The sequence below is a fragment of the Canis lupus genome, chromosome 1, assembly GCF_011100685.1.
Source record: "Canis lupus familiaris isolate Mischka breed German Shepherd chromosome 1, alternate assembly UU_Cfam_GSD_1.0, whole genome shotgun sequence".
In the NCBI taxonomy this organism is placed as follows: domain Eukaryota; kingdom Metazoa; phylum Chordata; class Mammalia; order Carnivora; family Canidae; genus Canis; species Canis lupus.
Genome location: NC_049222.1, coordinates 116,953,003 through 116,974,169, shown reverse-complemented (window position 1 = coordinate 116,974,169; position 21,167 = coordinate 116,953,003). Strand labels below are relative to the sequence as shown.

Here is a 21,167-nt window from a genome sequence, read left to right as displayed (position 1 = left end):
TTGACAAAGATGCAAAAGCAATTCAACATAGAAAAAATAGTCTTTTCAACAGATGGTGCTAGAAAAATTGGACATATGCAAAATAAATGAACAAACAATAAAACCTTATCATAAACCTCATAGAAGAATTAACTCCAGAACATCGGGGTGGCTCAGTGGTTGAGAGTCTGCCTTTGGTTCAGGTTGTAATCTGGGATCCAGGGATTGGTCCCACATCAGGCTCCCATGGGGAGCCTGCTTCTCCCTCTGCCTGTGTCTCTGCCTCTATGTGTCTCTCATGAATAAAATCTTTTTTAAAAAAAGAGAAAATTAACTCAAAATGGATCATAGATCTAAATATAAAATGTAAAACTATGGGGCCGCCTGGGTGGCTCAGTGGTTGAGCGTCTGCCTTCGGCTTGGGGCGTGATCCCAGAGTCCTGGGATTGAGTCCCACATTGGGCTCTTTGCATGGAGCCTGCTTCCCTCTCTGCCTGTGTCTCTGCCAATCTCTCTCTCTGTCATGAGTAAATAAATAAATATTTTTAAATGTAAAACTAAAACTTTTAGAAGAAAACAACTTGACTTTGTACTCAGGTAATTATTTGCAAAACTATCTGAATAATTAAAATGGTTAAGTTTTACTGTGAAGTATACCTAAATAAAGTTGATTTTTTACAAAGCATACAGAGAATGTGGCTGGGAAAACAAATGCAAAAGAGCAGTGGGTCTCTCAACCTTCCCAGAAAGATGACTGTTATAATTTCACTCTGTCAGAATACAGATCTGTTATCTAGAGAAACCTAAATCACAAAGAAAACTCACTTGGAGAGAAGAGGTTAAGCAGATAGCAGATGAAAACACAGATTAAAGGGCACCTGGGTGGCTCGGCCAGGTCTGTCTTCACCTTAGGCCATGATCTTGGGTCCTGAAATTGAGCCCTGCATCAGGGTCCCTGCTGAGCAGGGAGACTGCTTCTCCTCCCACCCTCCTCAAATAAAATAAATAAAATCTTAAAAAACCACCACCACAACAAAACAGGCTAAGTTACCTTCCCAGTCCCTTTCAACCCATGGGCTCAAATATTATTATCAATTTTTTAGGTTATATTAAATTAGAAAGAACAGTCAAGGATCACAAAATAATTCAGGAACACCTCAAACACAAAAACTAGATCTACCACTCCAGGACCAAAAGAAAATTTCCAAACAAATAAGCATTATCACTGAAAGCCAATAGCAAATACTTCAGTAATGAAGCAATGAAAATAATCAGGTTTTACATGCAAATATGTTTCAGAAATCATCAATTTAAAAGGTTTTTCGGTAGGGGGGATGGGTTTTAAGGAGGGCACTTGTGATGAGTGATGGGTGTTGTATTTAGGTGATGAATCACTAAATTCTACACCTGAAACTAAGATTACACTATACATTAACATTAACTGGAATTTAAATAAAAACTTGAAAAACAAAAATAAATAAATACAATCATAGAGTTAGAAAAGTAGGTGAAAGGAATCTATTCAATTCCCCTCCCACACTTATAGACAAAACTCACAGGTGTCTGCATTTGGCCATAACTCTTTGTTTTTCTAGGTCATGGGGCTGTCTGAATAGACTACAACTACAGAACATATTCTCTTCTAGCCTGACCACAACCCATATCCCAGATGAGCCCTAGACAGAGCCACTCAAAAACCTGCTACCTCCTCTACCTGGAAGAGAGTCCACCCCCTCCCCATGCCTACCCCCATAGGCACAGCTGCATAGATATATAGATGGCCAATAAGTACACAAAAGATGATCAACATCATTAATCATTAAAAAATACAAACCAAAACAATGAGACACTCTTCACACTCATTAGGATGGCTATTATTAAAAGAAAAAAAAAAACAGAATATAACAAGTGTTGGTGAGGATATGGAGAAATTGGAATCCCTGTGCATTGCTGAAGGGAATGTAAAATGGTACAGCCACTGAGAACTGTATGGCAATTCCTCCAAAGATTAAAACTTAATTACGATATGGTCTGGTTTTTCCATTTCTAGGTATACACACAAAAGAACTGAAAGCAAGGTTTCTAAGACATAGCTGTACAGCCATGTTCACAGCAGCCTTATTCACAACAGGCAAATGATGGGAACAACACAGCAGCATTATTCACAACAGGCAAAGGATGGAAACATCTCAAATGTCCTTCAACAGATAAATGAATAAACAAAATGTGGTATAAATATACAGTGAAATATTATTCAGCCCTCAGAATGAATTAAATCTGATACAGAGTATAAGGATGAACATTAAAATATTATATGCCGAGTCAGATAATCCAGACACAAAAAAATATTGTGTACTTTCATTTACATGAGCAGTACCTAAAACAGTCAAATTCATAGACAATAGCATAAGGGTTACAGAGGAGGGACACCTGGGTGGCTCAGTGGTTGAGCGTCTGCCTCCCCGTCCAAGTCAAGATCATGGGTCCTGGGATTGAGTACCGCATCAGGCTCCCTGCAGGAGCCTGCTTCTCCCTCTGCCTGCCTCTGTCTTTGTGTGTCTCATGAATAAACACATTTTTAAAAAAGGATTTCTATTTCTTTAAAAAATGAAGGATTACAAGGGATGGGAGTGGCTAACTACTGTTTAATGGGTTCAGAGTTTAAGTTTAGGGTGATTAAAAATTTCTAGAAATGGATAGGTTGCACAATAATGTGAATGTACTCATGCCACTGAACTATACATTTAAAAATGGTTAAAATGGTAAGTTTGATCTTATGTATAATTTACCACAATAAAAAAAAAAAAGATAGGCCTAGAATGGAAGCAAATTTGTCGCTCATGAGTCAGTATATGTTGAAGCAATGGTAAGGACGTGGTTGCTAAAAAAAAAAAAAAAAAAGAAAAGAAAAAGAAAAAAAAAGTGCAGATTAAGGGAAGATGGTCAATGACAGAATCCTAACTTTAAAAAGACAGTGGAAAAACAATTCATGAATGTTTTTGTTGCTGTTATTATTTGTTTTTGTGATCAGAAGATTGGAATTAGAAAAATGAAAGAGTGATCTCAAGCCAAGGAAACTGTGAAGAATCCAGTTGTGATAGGTTTCTGAAAAGAAATGTAAAGAACACAACTCTTCCTTTAAAAAAAAAAAAAAAAAAGATTTTACTTATTTATTCATGAGAGACACTGAGAGAGAGGCAGAAACAGAGGCAGAGGGAGAAGCAGGCTCCATGCAGGGAGCTCAATGTGGGAATCGATCCTGGGATTGCAGGATCACGCCCCGAGCTAAAGGCAGACGCTCAACCGCTGAGCCACCCAGGAGCCCACAACTCTTCCTTCTCATGTAAAGATAACAATGAATAAAAACATAATACAATATTTATACATAATAAAGAGTATGTCCCAAAAGAGTATATGGTGAAAAATTACTCCCTTCTTTGTCCCTATTCATCTTCTTGCCCTCAAAGGCTGCCAAAGAAATAACTTTTATTAGTTTCTTTTGCAAATTTGTTCTTTATGCAAACACAATACTTATTCTTATCCATTCCCCCCTTTCTTATACAAAAAGTAGATTAGTACAACATAAGGTTCTTCATCTTGTCTTTGTTTTTATTTAATATATTTTGGAGACTTTTTGTACCAGGCCATAGTGTTCTCAGTTTCTTCTCCCATTACATAATGTTGCACTATGTCCAATTGTTTATTTATCGCTAGTTTTTGCTATTGTGAAGACTGCTATATGAATAATCTTGGATACACATCATCATGACTGTAGGATAAAATCCTAGAGGTAGGATTGCTCAGCGAAATAAATGCAATTGGAATTTTGAAATATGTTGCCAAATTGCCTTCCAAAAAGTCTGTACCAATCTGCAATCCCTCTAGCAATATAGTTTTTCAAATTTGGGGAAATTTCTGCCATTCTAGTCCATAAGAATCAGTATCTCTATATAGTTTTAACGGAATTTATTTGATTATGGATGAGGTTGAGCATATTTCCACACATTTGAGAACATGTAGACTTTGTTCTGTGTATTATTTGCTAATCTCTTTCTTTATTCTTACCAGGTTATTAGTCCTTTAATCAATTTTTTTGGTGCTCCTTATATATTAGGGAGGTTAGCCATTTGTTTGTAACGTAAAATGCAAATGTTTCCAGTTTGTCACTTCAACTCTTTTTTATTTATTTATTTATTTATTTATTTATTTATTTATTTATTTACTTATGATAGTCACACACAGAGAGAGAGAGAGGCAGAGACACAGGCAGAGGGAGAAGCAGGCTCCATGCACCGGGAGCCTGATGTGGGATTCGATCCCGGGTCTCCAGGATCCCCAACTCTTTTTTTAATTCATGTAGAAGGGATAATCAATCTCTTATGTTTTGATTTTTTAGATTTTGAAGTTAGAAAGACCTTTCCCCCCTCCATGGTTATAAAGTAATTCACTCAAGTTTGCAGTCTTTGTAACTTAAATTTTTTCAGTTTTAAATTTTGACCTCTTTGGAGTTAATTCTGGATTCAGTACATGGTGTAATCCACTTTTTTCCCTAGAAAACCTATCAAGTTGTCCTATTACCTTTATTGAAAAGTCCACCTTTTCCCCAACTGATCTGATATGTTCCATTCACATGCCCCATTTTTGTTTTTATTCTATTTTTGGATTCTCTATTTGGACCCACTGGTCTGTTCAGTCAGATGACAATCCCATATTATTTAAAATTTTGAAGTTTTAGAATATGTTTTAAGATTAGTCCCATTTACCCCACATGGCTTTTTTCTTCCAGTTTATTCTTGCCTTTGTTTTTCCATTTGAACTTTACTTTTTAAAAAATATTTAAGTAATCTCTACACCCAATGTTGGGCTTGAACTCATGACCCTGAGATTGAGTTCTGAGATGTTCTTTTGACTGAGCCACCCAGGTACCTCTCCATTTGAATTTTAAAATAACCTCTACCTATCTAGAGAAAGATATTATCTTCAACAGGATGTTAAATTCATAAATTAATTTAAATAACATGTTTAGCATGAAGAATTTCTTTTTTTTTCTTTTTTTTTTAGAATGAAGGATTTCTATCCAAGAATATGGTAAGGCTTTTCATTTAAGTTTTTGTGTACCCTCACAGGGTTTTAAACTTTTTCTTAAATAGGTTTTATTTATTTCTTGCCTAGATTATCCTGAAGAATTTTATCCAAGATTTTGTTTGTATATATAAAATTTACTTACACAAATTTTTAGACATGACTATCTTACTTTCTCCTTTTATTTAAAATTATGCTGGGCACCTAGCTGGTTCAGTTAGTGGAATATAAGACTCTTGATCCCTGGGTTCTGAGTTCTGGCCCCACCATGGGTGTAGATTACTTAAAAAACAAAATCTTTAAAAAAGTAAAATATAATAAAATTATGTTAAAAGCAACTGTAGTAAATTACTTGGAGAATGCATCCTTGCAATTAGGAGCAATCTATTTTTACACCCAACAAAATCCACCTGGCCTAGGGGTAACCAGAGGGGATTAATAAATTAGCTAATCTTAGTAGGCTCCTTGAGAAACTAAATTTACAATTCTTGATCTCTCTAAGCCCAGTTTTTCCTTCAGAAAATAACACTAATTCACTTCTCTGCTATTTGCAGTAGTCGACACCACCCTTCACACTCTATTTCTTGGTCTAGGATCTCACAAGTCAGCTCCCCCAGACCTACACCCCTTCCCCAGGACATTAAAAGAACACAAGACTGAACTGCTTTGTCTCCAGGATCTGTATTCTAAGCAAGAGCCAGCACCCGACTAAAAAAAAGATCCGGGGGAAAAAAAAAAGAAAAAAAAAAAAAAAAAGACTTCCTTTCTTCCTTTCTTTTTTTTTTTTTTTTTAATTTTTTAATTTATTTTTTTATTGGTGTTCAATTTACCAACATACAGAATAACCCCCAGTGCCCGTCACCCATTCACTCCCACCCCCCGCCCTCCTCCCCTTCTACCACCCAAAGACTTCCTTTCAAACAGACTTTCTCTTTTAAGAAAACAATGCAGGGCGCCTGGGTGGCCTCAGTTGGTTAAGCGTTTGCTCTAGTCGTGATTCTGGGTCGTGAGATCTAGTCCCCCAGAGGGCTTCCTGCTCTTCGGGGAACTTGCTTCTCCCTCTGCTTCTACTTAACCTGTCTTATGAATAAATAAAATCTTTTTTAAAAATTTAAGAAAACAATGCTATTTTTATTTCAATTCCATAAAAATGCTAGTTTTTACACAAAAGTCAAGCTTTAACTCACTTGCCAGCTCAATTATGCAAATTTTCTCCCATCATTTTTTTTTTTAATGTTCCAGGAAAATCTATCCTTGTTTTACCATTGTGGCTCAGCGATTACTCTCCAAAACACAATCCCAGTCATTCATACAGTGACTATCAATTATCAATTACACACCCACACACAAAATTCCTGAGTCCCACTTCTCCCTCTCTCCACGACTCTCGACATCCTAAATCACACACAACACCAGGAATCTCTTTAGTTGCTTCCTACAAAGGCTGTCTCACTGCCCCATCATTCTCCTGAGGCCCCGACTTTCATACAGAAATCGGTAGCACAGAAAAATACCAGCCCCCTTCGCAATATCAGAAACCCCTCCTTTTTGGCCTTTTCAACCCCGTTTCCTCTTAGCAATTCCCCAATCCCGTTGCAAGGTTCTAATCTCCTCCCTTTCGGCCACCCTATCTTTGATTCTCAGAAGCTCAAGTTCCACAACTCCTCCGCATTGACGAACCCCAAACTAAATTCACGCCCCAACAAAGGACGAAGGGGCGACCCAAGAAGCCTGCGCACTCCTTGGGCTCAGTAACACTCCCAGCAGTCTCTGGGGGTATAGCCACGCGCAAGCTGTTAAGAATCAAGACGAATTTCAAACGGTCCATCCACCGCTTTCCCTGCTCCAAACTACATTTCCCAGAAGGCTCAATGGTGCGAGTTATCTTACCTAGACCAAACTAGCCCTCCTCTTCCTGAACCCGAACAACTCCTGGGATAGTAGGGTGGGTCCGAGAAGGATCCCTATTTCACACACGTCGGAGTGGTCTTCTTTGGAAACCATTGCCTAAGACTGCGCCAGGCTCTGCATGGCCTCCGGTGCCCGGCTCCATGAAGGGGAGCAATCCTTTAAGCCAGGCCGCAGCTAAACCCTGAGAGAAATCCGGGCGATCAGGAGCCATCTTGCTCGCCGCAGGTAAGTTTCTGACTACATTTCCCAGAGGACTCCTCGGCATCATTGTGATTCTCGCGTGAATTCAGCCTTAAAGTCACGCGCTGGCGGGACCCTCAGGTCTACACCGGCAACTGTTGCAACGCTGTGGAGAGGACTGCTGTTTTGGAAGCTTGGAAGGCCTGAGGTGAGGGTCCCCAGGAGAGGGCGGAGCCAGAGGCTCGGCTTTATACCGCGTAGGAGGTTAGATTGAAATTGTAGGATTTTGTCTGGTGGTGTGTGGTGAATGACCGTGTGTTGTGACTAGCTGTTCCTGTGGTGTGTGCTTCCAGTGATTACTCGTGTGTAGCATAGTCTGGGAGCCCGTGACTGTGCTGGTGTGATTGGGTGCGACCCTGTGATATATATGTGTGTGTGTGTGTGTGTGTGTGTGTGTGTGTGTGTGACTGGGACCACGTGCGGCATTGTGTGTGAGGGTGTGCGGAGCTTGTGACTCGGTGGATGTGATAAGGGTAAGGGTGGTGTGTGGTTGTGCGACATTGTGACCGTGTGCTGAGAGTACAGGGCGGGGGAAGTACCTGTGAATACTATGTGGTTTTATCTGTGGTTAATGTGATTGTGACTGTGCGACCATCTGCAGGCGTGTGGTGCTTTTGGCAGTGCGGTTGTGACTGTCTTCTTGGTAAATGTGTGGTTTTGCTTATGTGACCATTTGAGTTCCTGGATGTGTGGCCCTGTTGCTTTGGTTGTGGGTCACCTCTAGCTGTGTGTCCCCGTGGTGGTCGTGTGATTATGTTTGGGTGACTGGATAAATCTATGAGGTTTTTTCACTTACATTGTCTATCATTTATACCGTAGTTTAACGTCATTTTAAAACTTTTGCAAATGCTATCATATTGTCTTTTTTTCTTTTGTTTAGTTGTGCAATTATGTTTTTGAGAATTGTCATATTAAATATAGTAATGGTTCATTTGTTTTCTTTGCTATATTGTATTCGGTCCTTTGAAGTATCCCACTGTTCTTAATCCCTTCAATTAGTGATGGGCATTTGAGTTATTTCTAGTTTCTGACTTTATAAACAGTGCTGCCACAGCATTCTTTTACAGAGGATACATGTGCATGAACTTATCTACCTGACAGTGGAATTTCTGGGTCATATGATATCTTGCACTTTACTAAATAGTACCAAAATAATGACCTAAGTGGGTGTACAAATTTATGTTGCACAGCAATGTTTGAGACATCTCATTGCTCCATGTCCCTATAAAAACATGATTCTGATAGTTTTTTAAAACATTTTTATGAGATACAGCATATATAAAGTGCACAAATCTGAAGTGTACAGGTGTATCACGATTTCCTAAATCAACATAAAGAACTTTACCAGCACCCCAGAAGGCTCCTTCATGCCCCTTCCCAGTTATTTCTCCCACAATCATTGTTCAGAAGTCTATCACCGTTAATTCGTTTTTTTTTTTTTACCATTAATTAGTTTTACCCATTCCTGAACTTCATATATAAATGGAATTGTATAGCATGTGCTCTTTTATGCCTGGTTTCGTTTTTTCCGTATTATGTCTGAGATTCATCCATGTTGTTGAGTGTCATTGTATTCCTCATTACATATGAGAATGTGCTGCAATTTATTAATTCTTTACACTATTTATAAAAATATTTATTTGAGAGAGAAAGAAAACATATGTGAGAAAGAGAGAGATAGAATCAGCAGGGAGAGGGGCGGAGGGAGAAACAGGCTCCTGAGCAGGGAGCCAGGACCTTGGGATCTGACCTGAGCCGAAGGCAGGCATTTAAATTGAGCCACACAGGCACCCCAATTGCTTACACTATTGATGGATATTTGATAGTTAACATTTTTTTTTTGCTATTATAAACTATATTGCTGCTATGAACATTCTATGTTTTTGGTGAACATGTAAATATTTTCCTCTTGGCTAAATATTTAGGAATGGAATTGCTAGATCATAAAGTGGGCATATGTTTAATAGATACTACCAGTTTGTCAGGTGGTTGTGCCAATTCATCCAACAATGTATGAGAGTTTCAATTGCTCCTCATCATCTCTCTTATTTGATATTGTCAGTCTTTTATTTTAACTGTTCTGCTGGTTGTATAGTGGAATTTCATTGCAGTTTTTTTTTTTTCATTGCAGTTTTAATTTGTGCTTCCCTGGTGGGTAATGATGTTCAGTACTTTTTCATGGGTTTATTGGCCATTTGGATATACTGTTTTTTAAAGTGTCTGTTTAGGTCTTATTGCCCACTGCCCTTTAAAAATTTTTTTTTCATTTTAAAAAACTTTTTATTTTCATATTGTAAATGTAGTGCAAAGAAGTCCTATATATTCTTCCACTCAGGTGCCCATGGTATAATAATGAAAACCAGGAAATTTACTGGATACAAGACTTTTGACTAATTTACAGAATTATTTACATTTTGCTATTTGTCTTATCAGTCCCCTGTTCTTTTCCAGGATCCAGTTGAAGATCCCATGTTAATTTAGTTATCTTGTCTCTTACCATAAAGCATAGTTCTTCAGTGTTTTTTATCTTTCATGACCTTGATACTTTTGAAGAGTACTGGCCGGTTGTTTTGTAGAATATCTTTCAATTTGGATTTGTCTGCCTTTTCCTTTAAATTTTTTTTTTAAGATTTTATGTATTTATTGACACACAGAATACAAGTAGGGGGAGTGGCAGGCAGAGGAGAGGCAGAAGCAGGCTTCCTGCTGAGCAGGGAGCCTGATGTGGGGCTCAATTCCAGGACCCCAGGATCATGACCTGAGCCCATGGCTGACACCCAACCCACTGAGCCACCAAAGTGCCCCCTAATGGTTAAATTTAGACTATTCATTTTTTGCTGAAAGATCACAAAAATTATGTTTATGTTCTTCTCAATGTGTTATATAATGTTATCAATATATCTCACTACTAGTAATGTTAACTACAATCACTTGGTTGAGGTGGTACCTGCCAGGTTTCCCCTTTGTAAAACTATCTTTCTTTTTTAATTGATAAGTATCTTGTGGGGAGATGCTTTGTGACTATGCAAAAATACTTTTCTCGTGGAGGTGGCTGGCTCAGTCAGAAGAGCACCAGATTCTTGATATTGGGATCATGAGTTTGAGCCCCATGTTTGGAGTAGAGATTACTTAAATAAACTTTTTAAAAATACTGTTTTCATTATACTTTAATATGTTAATTTTAACATTCACTGATCATTCTTGTCTATAATTATTACTGTGATGTTTGCCTACTGGTGACTTTCATTCCTTCTGTATTTTTTTTTTTAAGATTTTATTTATTTATTCATGAGAGAGAGAGAGAGAGGCAGAGACACAGACAGAGGGAGAAGCAGGCTCCATGCAGGGAGCCTGATGTGGGACTTGATCCCCGGTCCCCAGGATCACACCCTGCGCTGAAGGCAGCACTAAACTGCTGAGCCACCAGGGCTGCCCTACTGTTTTTTTTTTTTTTTTTTTTTTTTAGGGTTTTATTTATTTATTAATGAGAGACACAGAGATAGAGGCTGAGACCAAGCAGAGGGAGAAGCAGGCTCCATGCAGGGAGCCCGATGTGGGATTCCATTCCGGGACTCCAGATCAGGCCCTGGGCTGAAGGCAGGCGCTAAACTGCTGAGCCACTCAGGGATCCCTCCTTCTGTATGTATGTATGTATGTATGTATTTATTTATTTATTTATTTCTCCTTCTGTATTTATTAATTTAAATTCTGTAAAGAGCTGTCCCTTATTCCTCATGTGTTTATTCAATTATTTCTTAACTCATGGGTATTTATTTTACACTAGAGTTTTAAACCATTATTTTTGTTATATACTTTGCTGTTCAGATTCTGTCCCAGATTTGGCCATTAGGAACTCCTTAAAATTAGCTCCTATGCCCTTTTAACATGGCATCATTTTTTAGTACTTTCTTAGCTTATGTTTGTCTTTTCCCATTTTCCTAGAGGGATTTTAACCCTTTGTGTTTTTTTAAATGATTTTATTTATTCATGAGAGACACAGAGAGAGAGAGAGAAAGGCAGAGAGAGAAGCAGGCTTCATGCAGGGAGCCCAACGTGAGACTCGATCCCAGGTCTCCAGGATCACACCCTGGGCCAAAGGTGGTGCTAAACCGCTGAGCCACCCGGGCTGCCCTATCATTCATATTTAAGTCTGTGGTCCATCTTGAATTAATTTTTGTGTATGGGGAGGGCCCTGGGTGGCTCAGTGGTTGAGCATCTATCTGCCTTTGGCTCAGGTCGTGATCCCAGAGTTCTGGGATCGAGTCCCATATCAGGCTCCTTGCAGGGGGCCTGCATCTCTCTCTGCCTATGTCTCTGCCTCTCTCTCTGTATCCCTCATGAATAAATAAAATATTTTAAAAATAATAATAATTGTTGCATATGGTATTTATTGAAAATACCATCCTTGCTCATCTGAATTGCAGGAAGCTGTTATCATAAGTAACATATATGTGGTCCTCCTTCTGGACTGTATTCTGTTATTATCTTTTTGTCAGTGCCACTGTCTTGAAATATATAGTATTACTCCTTCAACTTTTTTTCTTTTCTTTTTTAAGACCGTCTTGGCATATGTAAGTCCTTTTATTTATTTATTTATTTTTATTTTTTATGTAAGTCCTTTTAATGGATGTCAGAATTAACTTGTTAATTCTCACCAAAAATGAAAAATCCTTTCTAGGGTTTTGTTTAATGAGTCTTTATGTTAATTTGGGGAGAATTGCTGTCCTATCAATATTGAATCTTCCAATTAATAAATATGGTATATGTCTATATTTCTTAGTCTTTAATTTCTTTCAACACTTTGTTGTAGTTTTCAGTGCACATCTTTTGTTAGATTTGTACCTGGATATTTGATGTTTATTGTTGAAATTATACATGGTATTTAACATTTTCCAGTTGTTTGTTGCTAGAAGTACAATTTTTTTTGTATATTTTGTATATTGTCCTTAGATCTAGCATCTACAAATACCTACTGTAGATGCTATTTATCAAATTTAAGAAGTTCTCTTTCTCAGTGGTAAGATTTTGACATTAATGAGGGCTGATTTTGGCAAATGCATTTTCTCTGTCGAGAGTATCATTTTTTTACTGTTATCATCAATGTAATAAATTATGTTGTTTCATATCTTGAACCAACCTTTGATTTCTGAATTAAACCATGCTTGTCCATAATGTATCAAACTTTTTACAAATCTGGCTCAATTAGATCTGCTAATATTTTATAGAATTTCTGCACATATGTTCATTAGAAATATTGGCCCGTGATTTTATTTTCTTTTTATGTCTTTGTTTTGGCATCAGGCTTATATTAGTCTCATAAAATGAGTTAGGAAGAATTCCTTTTATTTTTCTATTCACTACATATAAGACCAAAGGTTTTCCTTAAATTTGGAAGAGTTCACTGGTGAAATTGTCTGGGCCTGAAGTTTTCTTGATAGGAAGATTTTGATTTGATTTGATTTGATTTGATCTGATCTGATTTATTTGGAGAGACTTAAGCAGGAGAAAGAGCAGAAGGGTAGGGAGAGGAGGGCAGAAGAAACCTAAGCACACTCATGCTGAGCACAGAGCCTGACAATGAGGCTCAATCTCAGGACCCTGAGATCATGACCTGAGCTGAAACCAAGAGTCAGATACCTAACTGACTGAGCCATCCAGGCACCCTGGAAGATTTTTAAAATGTGGAATCAATTTACCTCTTCACATGTTTCAGGTTTTTTGTTTGTTTTGTCCATTTTGGTATGTTTTTTTAAAGAATTTATCAGTTTGATCTACGCTTTCAAATTTAATAGCAGGGCAGCCCGGGTAGCTCAGTGGTTTAGCGCCACCTTTGGTCCAAGGTGTGATCTCGGGGACCCGGGATCGAGTCCCACATCAGGCTTCCTGCGTGGAGCCTGCTTCTCCCTCTGCCTGTGTCTCTGCCTCTCTCTCTGTCTCTATGAATAAATAAATAAAATCTTTAAAAAAAAACAAATTTAATAGCATAAGGTTATTGCTATTCTTTTGTTATTTTTTAATGTCTATGGCATCTATAAATGATGTTCCCTTTTTCATTCCTGATTTGGTTTATTTGTGTTATTCCTCTCTTATTCATTAGTGCTATTGGTAATGTGTCTTTTCTTCTAAATACTTTCTTTTTTTTTTAAGATTTTATTTATTATTCATGAGAAATACAGAGAGAGAGGCAGAGAAGCAGGCAGAGGGAGAAGAAGCAGGCTCCATGCAGGGAGCCCGATGTGGGGCTCGATCCCAGGACTCGATCCCAGGATCACGCCATGAGCCGAAGGCAGATGCCCAACTGCTGAGCCACCCAGATGTCCCATCTTCTTAGTACTTTCAAGACTTTTTTTCTCTGGTTGTGGTTTTGCTTTTTGTTTTGTGCATTTTTCTTTTTATTTCTTATTCAGGTTTGCTGAGCTTCGCTAAAACTCTTTTTGAGGCTTTTTATCAGTTAATCAGTTCAGATATTAATTATTCTCCAATCTCTTTTCTTCTTCAGAGGCTCCACTTGCATATATGGTAAATCTTTTGACTGTGTTCCTTTTTTCTTCTACTCACTTCTGTCCTTCTGTTCTATTTTTCCTCCGCACTTCATGTGGATATTTTTGTTTTTGACTTGCCTTTGAGTTCAGTAGTTCTATCTTCTGCTTGTCTGGTCTCATGTTAAAACCATACAATGACCTCTTAATTTCTTTTTTTTTTTTTTTAATTTTATTTCATTTTGTTAGTAATCTCTGTACCCAGTGTGGGCCTCAAACTCACAACCCCGAGAGTCACATGCTCTCTTCTACCTGAACCAGCCAGGTGCCTCAACTTCTTAATTTCTTAATTTACTGTTCTAGGTTGTCTGAGTCTTTTTTATAGATTTCAATTCTATTTAATTTCTTCATCTTATCCATTTGCCTATATATTTTTAGTTTTTAACATTTCAATTATAGCTATTTTAAATTGTTTGCCAGTTCTCATATCTAAATTATTGGTAGTTCTGCTTCTATTTTTTGGTTTTATCTCCAAGCATGTCTAACAGTTTTTAGTTGGATGATAGATATTGTGCTTAAAACAACCATGAAGGCCAAGGGCAACCACTGCCTACATCTAGCCTTCTCGCTATATAAGAAAAATTAGTGTTTTTCAGGTCTCTGTTACTAACAGACAAATACAATTCTTAACATACAGGGAATTTTCAGGATAATGTTGGAAATATTTTAAAACATTTAATTTTTATTAGAGAATTGGCTTATCATTTAGAAGGGTAGAAAATTCTCAAAATTTTTATTTATTAGGTTTCAAAGGACTCTCTTGTCTGTAGTGGTATCTTTTGGCTGTGCTCCATGTCCAAGGTGTGGTTATTTTGCAAGCGTACTACGGTCTTGGCCACAGAGATCATTGGCTTAAAAGAGAGGAGCAGATTCCCCAGATGGCAAGAATTAAGCTAGAGAGGATATACTCTAGGAGCAAATATGAAGAGAGGTGGGAATGTATAGCATGGAGCTATTGAAGTAAGAATGTTTCCCGCCCATTCTACCTGAAAGGTGCAGCACTTGAGGATGTCCCTTTAACCAAGGAGAGGCCATTACGAGAGACCAGAAAGGGGGACTTAAAGTGAGAAGTATGGGAGAAGAAACTCTGTTTCCAAGTTTTTCTGGATTTCTGTTGCTTCTCTGTTTTTTGTTTTTTTTTTAAGGCTTTATTTATTAATTCATGAGAGACACGGAGAGAGAGAGGTAGAGACACAAGCAGAAGGAGAAGCAGACTCCCTGTACGGAGCCTGATGTGGGACTCGATCCTGGATCCCAGGATCACGCCCTGAACCAAAGGCAGTTGCTCAACCACTGAGCCACTCAGGTGTCCCTACTGTTGCTTCTTTAGTATCTAGCATAATCCCTGACACATAATAAATTATGTTGGTTTATTTTTTAAAAATACTAAAATAATAATAATAATAATAATAATAATAATAATAAAATACCAAGAGCTTAATAAATAGTAAAATAGTAAAAATATTAAAGGAGTACTTTCAGATTTTAAAGAAGAGACATTTGTGGATTACTTGGATTTTCATTTCCTGAAATATGTATACCCCAGGGGAAATGCAATGAGTGCTTGAGGATCATGCCCATTAAATAATTGATAACAAAGTTCTACTTCCTGGGTGGTCAGTTTTTGGTTTTGGTTTTTGGTTTTGTTTTTGTTTTGTTTTGTTTTGTTTTTATTCATAGAGTTACAGAGATAAAGGCAGAGACACAGGCAGAGGGAGAAGCAGGCTCCCTGAAGGATCCCAGGATCCCAGGATCACGACATGAGCTGAAGGCAGATGCTCAACCCTGAGCCACCCAGGTGCCCTCCTGGGTGGTCAGTTTTACAGGAATTATTGATAAATTTTTTAATGATCAAGCTTTGTACTAGGAATGCTCACTAGCCTTAATACTTTTATAATGCTCTGTTTATTATATTCCTATATCTAATTTAAAAAGACTACATATTTTATTAAACATTCACCATTGATCTCAAATTCAATTACTCCCCTTAAACAATTTTGATGATTTTTTTTTTAAGATTTTATTTATTTGAGAGAGCAGAGCAAGAGAGAGAGAGAATGAGTGGGGGTAAGGAAGGAGCAGAGGGGGAGGGAGAAGCAGACTTCCTACTGAGCAAGGAGCCCAATGTGGGATCATGACCTGAGTCAAAAGTAGATATTTAACCAGCTGAGCCACCCAGGCGTCCCACAATTCAGACTTTGTTACTATTTTAGTATAACGTTCTTTTGGACATTTTAAACATCTTAAGCACACAAAATATATCCAATTATTACAGTTTTATTACTACACTTAAAAGCATTCTAAAGCATCAGTAATACAGATTTAGTCCATTTGTACATTAGGTCTACACTTTTTAATTCCTTCCTATTGTTATACTAATTTAAGTATCTTCCTAAAGTTTTTACAATATTGCTTTGTTTGCTTCTCTGGATTTCATTTTCTTAAGATATGATTCATTAATCCTAAAAGTCTTCTCAAACTGGGCAAGATAAGAGGATCTGGGTTATCAGCCAGTTGTTTCTTGGTTAGGACCTGGGACCTGATTGTACAATCAAAGATCATTAAAAATTGTTTTGACAAATGTATATCTAAACTAAAATGTATATGAATAGGGATCCCTGGGTGGCTCAGTGGTTTAGCGCCTGCCTTCAGCCCAGGACGTGATCCTGGAGTCCCGGGATCAAGTCTCACATCGGGCTCCCTGCATGGGGCCTGCTTCTCCCTCTGCCTGTGTCTCTGCCTCTCTCTCTCTATCTGTGTGTGACTATCATAAATAAATAAAAATTAAAAAATAAATAAATAAAAGTAAAATGATATATATACAAGGATATTTATTGCAGCATTGTTTGTTATAGTAAAAGATGGGAAACAACCTAAATGGTCATGGGCAGCAGATTGGCAAAATAAAATGTATCTATTTAATGAAATAAATGTAGCTAAGGGAATTAAGTAGCTCTATATGTACCATTTGGGATCCAGTTCAAGATTCATTAAGTAAAAATAGCAATGTGTATAACAGTGTGTATAATATGCTATCATATGTGGAAAAATGTATATATTTGTGTATATATATATATACACACACACACACACACACACACACTCTATATTCTCCAAGTCACATCAGATTGTTGAAATCTCTTCTACTCCAGTCAAAGCCTGAGGTCTCTGGAGTAGGAGATAATGAAAGATTTGCCCGTTTTTCTCACTGATAATAACCCTCGAGTGTTTATCAGTGGGATGAAGTGTTTATATGTGGGATGAATAGAAGGGAATGATCATTCTGTGAGGTATGAGGCAAGTGGGATCTTATCTAGCTTCTTTTGTTTTCCCCAGCTTTGCCCTTTTCCAAGAGGAGCCCAGCAGAGGACTGGTCTTGGCTGCAAATACCAAAACCATGGCTCAGGTGAGATGCTGTTTCCTTTTGCTCAAATAGAGTCATTTTTACCCCTAATAAATGTAAACATTTGTTTTCCTCGTCATGGTATTCTTGGTGTTTAAAAAAAAAAAAAACTTCAGACAGTTTAGTTAAAAGCAATGTCAAGGGGCACCTGGATGGCTCAGTTGGTTAGGCCAGGATCCCAGGGTCCTGGAATCAAGCCCCACATGGGGCTCCTGGCTCGTGTTCTCTCTCTCTCTCAGTCTCTCATTCACTCTCTCAATAAAATCTTTAAAAATAAAATAAAAGCAATGTCAAAGTCCTCTTACCCTTGCTCTAAAGAAAAAAGTCTCCAGTAAGTCAATTCAAAACTGTCTTTCTTGGTTGAGATATTTATAGAAAAAAGAAGTGGTTCCATAATCACTGTTGGGAAAAAGCCTCGTCAAAAATTTTTACACTCATGGGATCCCTGGGTGGCGCAGCGGTTTGGCGCCTGCCTTTGGCCCAGGGCGCGATCCTGGAGACCCGGGATCAAGTCCCACGTCGGGCTCCCGGTGCATGGAACCTGCTTCTCTCTCTGCCTCTCTCTCTCTCTCTCTGCGACTATCATAAATAAATAAAAATTTAAAAAAAATTTTTTTTACACTCTTAAATTATAGGTAACAGAGGGCCAAGTGGTTGGATGAGGAGTCTCTCTAAAGAAGTCTTAATCAGATTAAAATCCATCAGAAAATTTCATACAGGTTCCATCAAGAATCCTTATTTGTTCCCAGAAAGATATTGTTAATGACAAAAATGATCTGACTGAGACCTGGTTTGGAAAAAAAAAAAACTTTTCCCCTGGTTAACCAATCCCCATTCAGAAACCTGACCCCTATTTCTTTATAAACAACCCAGGGCCCTCCCTAGTTTCCTATTCTTTTAAGCAATGTTTACAAACTCATTTAGTAAGTCCTTCAGCATCTTCTATCTTAGACTTCTGCCATAAATCTTAATAGAACGATATTGTGTTCCCCATTTGTTAATGAATCTAATTTGCTTGGTATGAAGATAAGTAATTAGGGGGACCTCATAAGGAAAAGCCCTGATCATTACCGACTTAGGTTTTTCAAGAAGAAAAATATGTGGAATGGTTTTGCTCTATTTCAGTCTTGGTATGTGGAAAGATCTCCTGGTTTATGAGCCTTTTGGGTTGGGGATATGACTCACAGTTAGTAGAAAGCTCCAACACCTCACCAGATCATCCGTGATAAATAGACTTCAGTAATGCTATTGTGTGAATCTAGATCATCTTCCATCACTTTCCTATAGCACAGGAACAAAGGGAATTTATAGTTGAGCAATGGTAGTTATAAATAAGATTAGGCCGATACTGAGATTTTTAAAAATCCCCTTCAACCTCAGTGTCTGAAAACCAAAGAAAATTTGTTTTATATCCATATCATAGACTATTACTCAGTGAAAAAATATGCTTATGAAAAGAATTTGTTGTAACAAGGAATTAATAAATAACTCTTATTATGTAATAGTGTGATGTGAGAAAGAATCAGTCTTAAATTTTATGCAAGTTTAATTTTCTAAGATAAAATATTTTTAAAGTCATTTGCATATTTTACAAGTAGAGTGCCATTCCAATCTTGCCCCATCACCAGACCCACTCCTAAAAGGTGACTCAACTCTCTTGAATATGGTTTGCTATCTTTGGATGAATCAGTTTTACCCTCTTGATTTACTACAGAGTGGAGGGGACATTGTACTCTTGTATTGCACTATTCATTCCTCTAATTCTGTTATTAAAATTTTTTGTCAAATCAGTAGTGTACAGAATATTATGACTACAAAACTGCTCGCTGCTGAGCCAACTCATAGCTCTATTCTATTACAACATTTCATTTTTCCTGGAGCAATTAAGCTTTTTTTCCCCATTTGCTTAGTTGTCGTTGTTTTCCATCTGGTCAAACACATGAATTCATTTTGAGTGTGGAGGCTTCCATTACCATTTTCCCTTTTCCCTGCTCTTACCTGGTCTGGTTACTCTCCGGGCCTACTGCATAGCTTTCCCAAGGCTTCCTTTTTTTGTTTGTTTTCCTGAGATTTTCCTTTACTGTTCTCCTGTGTTCATTCACCTATTTCTTGAATACTACATCTTCCCTCTTTTTTGGTTTATTCTCTTCCATCTGGTGGAACACATCTTCTGGTAGTTTCCTAAGAAATTGTGCTAGAGTCCTTTTATGTCTAGAAATGTCTTTTTTCAATCCTCACAACAGAATGATAGTTTAGTTATAGAATCTAGGTTAGAATTTCTTTTCTCCATCAGCATATTAAAGAATTATTCTTACTATTTCTTGTTTTTAGTAGTCTTCTTGAGAACTTCATTGCATCTCTGATTCATGATGTCTTTTATGTAATTTGCTCCCCTTTGGTACTTTAAATGTCTTCTCTTTATCCCTTATTCCGTAACTTTACTCTTAGCTATTTAGGAAAAGAAGAGAGAGAAAGAGCCTCACATGTGTTGATGACTTATTGTATGGCAAGTATGATGTTAGCCATTTGTATATACTACTTCATTTAATTAGGATATCCCTCTTAGCAGGATTTTGCACCTTCCCAGTTTTATCTGGGGGAAACAGAATGAACATGGAAACATGAGATTCAGTCCTGCTTGTATGTTTACAGTCCTCCACTTGAGTCCCAAACATCCACACCACTCTATATGCTTGCTATTTTTCACTTCTATCTTTATTCCTTTCTTCTTTCTTTCCTTCACAAAAAAACACTTCTTTTTATTAATCAAGTCATATACATGGTTGTTGTTCCAGGAGTCAGTGATGTTCAGTGATGTGTCCATAGACTTCTCTCAGGAGGAGTGGGAATGCCTGAATGATGATCAGAGAGATTTATACAGAGATGTGATGTTGGAGAATTACAGCCACCTGGTTTCAATGGGTAAGGACATCTGTCCATAATAATTCAGATTCTGCCCTCAGAAATCTACTTTCTCCCATGTGAAATGCCTACCTTTCAATAGGTATTTCTACATCCTGTGCTTAGAAGAATGTTTTTTAATATTGTAGCATTAGAAAAAAGAAGCTGCATTGACTTATGGGGGAAGTTTCAAGCCCTCTGTTATGTTTCATAAATCTGATTTACCTTTCTTTGACTCTTTCTTAATGAAGGGACTAAATTTGAATCCTGGGATATTCTCATCATAAACTTATCTCATTACTTCTTTTGTAAGCAGGACATTCTGTTTCTAAACCAGATGTGATCTCCTTCTTGGAGCAGGGGAAGGAGCCCTGGTTGGTTGACAGAGAACTAACAAGAGACCAGTGGCCAGGTAAGTGAGGCGCAGCAGGTAATGACCCTCTTGGTCAGTGGAGAGACTGCACCTTTGAGGTGCTATCTGGGAATCTCCCCTAAAAGCTTTAGGCCCGTTGTACAAAAGTAAGCCTTTTCAGCATGAGCTTTCAAATGACCTTACCTTTTCTCCTTACTTAATATACTCTACCTGCTTTACTCTTCCTACACTTCTTTCCAATTCCTCTTATTCTTGTCCATTTCTAATCAGCCAGTGCCCTCCTCTACCCTCTGTATTGGTATTCCTTTCTATCCATATTTTGGATCAAATTCCTCATCACTTCTCATCCTCTTCTGTATTTAGTCTTAAAAAAAGCATCACTGTCTCCTGAAATACTTTTTTTTTCCTACATTGCCAAAGGCTTCTTTTCTTCAGAGTTTTTTAGGTAAAGTAGCTCATATAATCATTGATTGATTCACACTAATAACAAACATTTACTGATTTTCAAATGTATAAGGTACTCTGCTAGGTACTGCAGAGATTAAAAGAGTAAGCGATTTCAGGGCAGCCCAAGTGGCTCAGCGGTTTAGTGCTGCCTTCAGCCCAGGGTGTGATCCTGGAGATCCAGGATTGAGTCCCATGTCGGGCTCCCTGCATGGAGCCTGCTTCTCCCTCTGCCTGTGTCTCTGCCCGTGTCCCCCCGCCCCCCCACCGCCCCCGTCTCTCATGAATAAATAAA

At 37.8% G+C, this 21,167-nt stretch overlaps 1 protein-coding gene and 1 long non-coding RNA gene across 7 annotated transcripts in view; one reads left to right on the top strand and one right to left on the bottom strand.

The window, feature by feature from the left end:
• The window catches only part of LOC102152738, a 100,650-nt gene extending 93,442 nt beyond the window's left edge, over positions 1-7,208 (bottom strand). Inside the window, exon 1 of the long non-coding RNA XR_005354697.1 lies at positions 6,952-7,208. This is a non-coding gene — a long non-coding RNA (uncharacterized LOC102152738). The remainder of the gene's footprint in view (positions 1-6,951) is intronic.
• Positions 6,754-21,167, top strand: part of ZNF566 (zinc finger protein 566) — a 29,479-nt gene continuing 15,065 nt past the window's right edge. Inside the window, exons 1-4 of one of the 6 annotated variants that reach the window (XM_038529189.1) lie at positions 6,754-7,197; positions 17,088-17,157; positions 19,950-20,076; positions 20,369-20,467. In XM_038529189.1, the coding sequence (XP_038385117.1) occupies positions 17,149-17,157; positions 19,950-20,076; positions 20,369-20,467 (235 nt within the window). In that variant the 5' untranslated portion in view covers positions 6,754-7,197; positions 17,088-17,148. The other 5 variants (XM_038529190.1, XM_038529192.1, XM_038529191.1 and 2 more) reach the window with 5 other exon arrangements.